The 4,553-nt window shown below is 34.3% G+C and overlaps 1 protein-coding gene across 1 annotated transcript; it reads right to left on the bottom strand.

Annotated features, from left to right (window-relative positions):
* Window positions 1–586: 586 nt before the first annotated feature.
* On the bottom strand, window positions 587–2,634 carry LOC116107919. The gene is made up of 5 exons (XM_031394193.1): window positions 2,616–2,634; window positions 2,383–2,499; window positions 1,776–2,186; window positions 1,260–1,347; window positions 587–1,136 (listed from the first exon to the last, which is right to left on the bottom strand). Exons 2-5 carry the CDS (start codon window positions 2,464–2,466, stop codon window positions 991–993), a joined length of 729 nt encoding a protein of 242 aa, XP_031250053.1. The 5' UTR covers window positions 2,467–2,499; window positions 2,616–2,634; the 3' UTR covers window positions 587–990.
* Between the last annotated feature and the right edge of the window lie 1,919 nt (window positions 2,635–4,553).

The raw sequence follows: 4,553 nt of genomic DNA, 5'->3' as shown, positions 1-4,553 counted from the left end.
TTTAATTGATCGATTAATTAATTACAAGGATAATTTAATTTGTGTAATTTATAAGTCGTTAAACAATTGTATATATTCTTATATTGGTTTGTAAATTGTAATAATCTAATTAAATTTATTTTTGGGTCATATCCCATGTATTATTATTTTATGAAATTCACAAAGTAATAATACATATATTTAATTATTAGACTCCTTCATTTAAATTATTTTTCTATAAATTTAATACAAACATTAGAAAATATTATAAAAATAAATATCATAAATTTAGATATATTACTTAAAATTATGATTTAAATTCTAACTTTATATACAAGGGAACAAAAAAAAAAAAAAAAACATAAAATTCTCAAAGAAGCTGAGCTCCACCGGGCCGGGGCGATTCGGGGATTGCACTATCCCCTTCCCTGACCCGTCCCCCCGATGCGGGGATTTTACTAAGGACCATCCTCGGCCCTGTCTCCGTTTTTTTGGGGATTCCCTGACCCATTTGGGCTGGGCTGGGACAGATCCCCGCGAGGCTGGACAAACGCCCATCTCTTAAAAAGCCGGACTTATTTACAACGGTGGGGCTGTGGCTCTTCTGGAAATAGAAACTCCCTTTTTTGTATCTGAATATAACATCCTACATATTAACGTAGAATGGAAATAGTAACAGGGAATATATAGAAATCTAAGCCTATATGGCCCAAAATTCATGATTAAAGTCGTGGAAATTAACATTGAAAGCCTATGTGTAAAGACATGTTGAGCTTACAACAACCCGAAATATAACATATTTTACACAATGTATATGTATATTTACTAATTTTATATTATATCATATCATAGAATGACCATTTCAAAGTAGTAGCACTCCCAGGAATTGCATTTCGTGGTTATTGAAATTTATCAACTTGTTGAAATAAATGCCACTGATTTCAAGATACTTATCAAAACCACAAAACCCTTCTCCAAAACCTTCAATTCTTCACTTCCAGAGTCAATTCTTCACTTTTCTTTCTTAGGTCGCACGATCTTAGCGGGCTTGTTCAGTTTGTCCTTCAGAGTCTCAGCCAACACTTTAGCGTCCATTGTTGATGTTCCTTCAACAATCACCAGCTCTTTCTCTTCGTCCACTGTCATACTCCGCACTCCTGTAATTAAGCAAGCAACATTAAATTATATACATGGCCAATATAATACGGAGACATTGAAAACGACGCCGTAACAGTAACGGTACTGAACATGAGTAGCAATGATCATTCACTCAAACTCACCTTCGGTTTTTAGCAGAGTCTTCTGAATCTTCTCCGTGCAACCGTCGCAGAGATGGGCCAGCTTCAAAACCGCCGTCGTCACCGGAGGCTGTAGTTATTTGGTGTTAATAATATAAGAGTGATTATCCTCTTTGTTAATCACTTAATTCATAATGAAGAATGTTTAGAAGTCATTTATCACAGGAAAGAAAGAAGAAAAAAGAAAAAAAAAAGTAAACTTGAAATCATCAACAAAGGTTTAATATAATATAAATAATTAAACATAAACTAATACCCACTGGATTCGAATTAATTATATATAAACTCCTGAAAATTCCAGTTTAATTGGAAGGCTCAAACTCAACTTTCTCTTCAAGCTGCGACAGAATCTGCAACTTAATTAAAATTACATATTCGGATCTGCAACTTAAATCTCAATTTTTTCCCTAATATAGTTGTTGGATCATTTTATAGAATTATGTTTCTCATTACTAAGCAAACTAATTATTAAGTATATGCAAATGCTCACATCCATACCTCCTTTAATTGAAGCTCATGCTCATTTGTGCGTTTTAAATAACCAAGAATGTTTTTATCCTTTATGAAAGTGAAAACAGCAGCAATAATAGCAAAGACTAGTAGCAAAACAGGTGCTGTATAATTCTTGTTGATCTTGATGCCCAAAACTGGCAGAAATGTACCAATCAACAGAACCACTGAGAAGCCAATCTCCAACGCCCCAAGCTGCTTCTCAGCATCTCCTCTGATTCTTTCCGGCATACAAGTTAAAATTGTCATCACAAAACCAGAGAATGATAAGAGAAATGCAGCAAGATGGATAATAAAGGGGCTTTGCCCAGCCACATCCAAAACCAATGATATTGTTTTCAACATCACCAAAAACACCGCAAGTGCACGCCGTTTATCTTCACGAAGTAGCTTATATCCCTACAACAATAATTTTGAGAGACTCAAAATTATCTAATAAATTCAAAACCATAGAAAGAAAAAGACATTCTTAAACAAAGGAGAAAAACAGAGGAACAAATAAAGACAAAGCTAATAATCTCCACAATCCTTCCCATCAAGTATGGAGGATAAATACAGCCCTTAATTTCACAAAAAAAGTTTGCTTATAACTCACCCGGAAGACCAAAGAGCTGATGGATGAAAAGTAATCATCGGTGGAGAAGCAGCTACCACATCTATTTGCTTCAGTGTTGTTCATGCTTAATTCTGATCTCTGAGGCTCTGACACACACTGTCAATTCTTAAAAAAAAAAAAAAAACCGTCAATTCTCTCTACTCTGTTACAATAAAAGTATAACCCGGTGGGAGCGGAACGAAAATAATGAAGGAGAGTTCAAGAAAGCACACCGTCAATTGATCTCTCCGTACTTTTTTTACAAGACAAGGTAGAAAGTAGAAAAGGGTGGGAGTGGGAGTGGGAGTGAGAATGAATAGAGTAGTTGACAATGTCAATTTGCACACGCAACATTACATAATATAATATAGGTCGAACGAGTTGTGTATACCCAAGGTTTGCCATAAACGTGATACTTAAAAAGTTTTGAAACGACAAATAGATACTTTCCGTCATGTTCTGTTAGTGATTCCTATTTATTAATAGTAAAAAGACTAAAATACCCTTAAAAGTTTGAATTTTAGTTTTTTATAAATTTAAAAATTTCTAAAAAACCCCCTAGGTTTACAAATTTAACTAAATACTCTAATATATAATTTTTTTATAAAATAACAAAAACACCCTCGCCACCCACAGTGCCAGATTCCGGCCACCACCGTCGAAATCTGGCCGAAAAGTTGCGTTACGACACAGACCGGTCAGATCTTTCACATTATTTCACCCTCGTCATCAGCTTCAAATCTTTACTTCTTTTGGTAATTAATCAAACCCCAGTTGCAACTTCCCAAGTTCAAGAAATGACGTATGTGATACATTTCTAAGAAAGCAACGATAGAGCTTCGCGTTCGCAATTACAAACTTTTTAATCAAATAGAATTTAAGATAGGTCTGACTCTTTAGTTAATAAAACTTTGTTATCCTTTCTTATAAATCAATAGATTTGAACGTGCCTAATCGGTGTGAGATTTCAACATTCACTCTTACGGTCAAAGCTCATATTTTGGGTTATGTTTGTTCCTCTCTTACAAACCAATAAGCTTGAGCGTGCCTAATCAGTCAAGTACTCAACTTAACTTGGCCTAACTTTAATACCATAATAGAATTTAAGGTGACTTTGATTCTACACCCAATAAAACCTTGTTGAATAGGAGGATTATTCTCTCTTATAAACCAGTAGGTTTGAACGTGCCAATCGATGTAGGACTCCAACAAAACAATAGAAGCTTAAGTAATTAATTTAATCATCATTAAAATGACTTCTTACAAAAACCCTAAAGATATTGTAATCAACTACCAAAACAGTAAATTTGGATATTAATTAGAGCCCTTAACATTGAACATAACATAAACCTACACTCTTAATATGAATGTGGGTGTACGTATAGATTAACAGGAGCTCTTCTCAGTTATGTTGTTGCATGTTAGTATTGTGTAGAATTAACTATACACAGCTAAATAGGTTAAGAGTAATAATTTAATAATTTATCAAATTAATGCGGTTTAAACACCGCCCGAAAACAGTTTTGCATTGACGAATCTAAAAGCCCAAGTTAACATAAATATAAACATTTTTTGGCATGGAGCTGGCTAGTATAAGTTATCAACAACAAGAAGCTTCAAAACCTGATTGGACTGATTCCTAGGGAAGTTTGTGTGGGCTGGAGACAACAGTTTTTCTTCTTCATTTCCATGGGCTCCTCTTGGACTGTGCATAATTCTTTTGGGCCATATGGCCTTATATACATAGGTTGCTTTTGTTTTGCAAAGCCCTGTTTTTTTTATTGGGCCTTTTATATAGAGGATTGTACATCATTTTGGTCCTTGGCCTCTTTTGATTAGCTTTTCCTAGGGTATATCCAAGGTTTAGCTTAAAAGAGAGTTTCCTCTCCAAGTAACACTAGCCTTACAAAGAGACATATAAAGAGTTATATAAAGAGTTAAATCCAACCCTTAAAAGAAGGGAAAAAGAAAGAGAGAAAGAGAAAATCATGAATTTATATCTGAAACAATATATATATATATATATATATATATATATATGCGCTAAAAAACATAAGATGATCAAGCACCGCAAACCAAAGTATTCATTGGGCCTCTAAAATTTGGTAGGAGCCCAATAAACACTTGCCCAAACCAAAAAAAAGCCTTACAGAAATTCACAGAAGGGGGAG

This window comes from Pistacia vera, unplaced genomic scaffold (assembly GCF_008641045.1).
Source record: "Pistacia vera cultivar Batoury unplaced genomic scaffold, PisVer_v2 Contig549, whole genome shotgun sequence".
Classification (NCBI taxonomy): Eukaryota; Viridiplantae; Streptophyta; class Magnoliopsida; order Sapindales; family Anacardiaceae; genus Pistacia; species Pistacia vera.
The sequence above is the reverse complement of the archived record's forward strand: the minus strand, read 5'-3'. Positions and strand labels throughout refer to the sequence as shown.

What these genes read in the sequence shown, in the direction of transcription:
- LOC116107919 (XM_031394193.1), bottom strand. Translation starts at nt 2,466, where the DNA reads ATGAACAACACTGAAGCAAATAGATGTGGTAGCTGCTTCTCCACCGAT. An exon ending in ATGAGCTTCAATTAAAGGAG is followed by an intron (nt 1,348 to 1,775) that starts GTATGGATGTGA and finishes AAATAACTACAG; the next exon opens with CCTCCGGTGACGACGGCGGT. An exon ending in GACTCTGCTAAAAACCGAAG is followed by an intron (nt 1,137 to 1,259) that starts GTGAGTTTGAGT and finishes GCTTAATTACAG; the next exon opens with GAGTGCGGAGTATGACAGTG.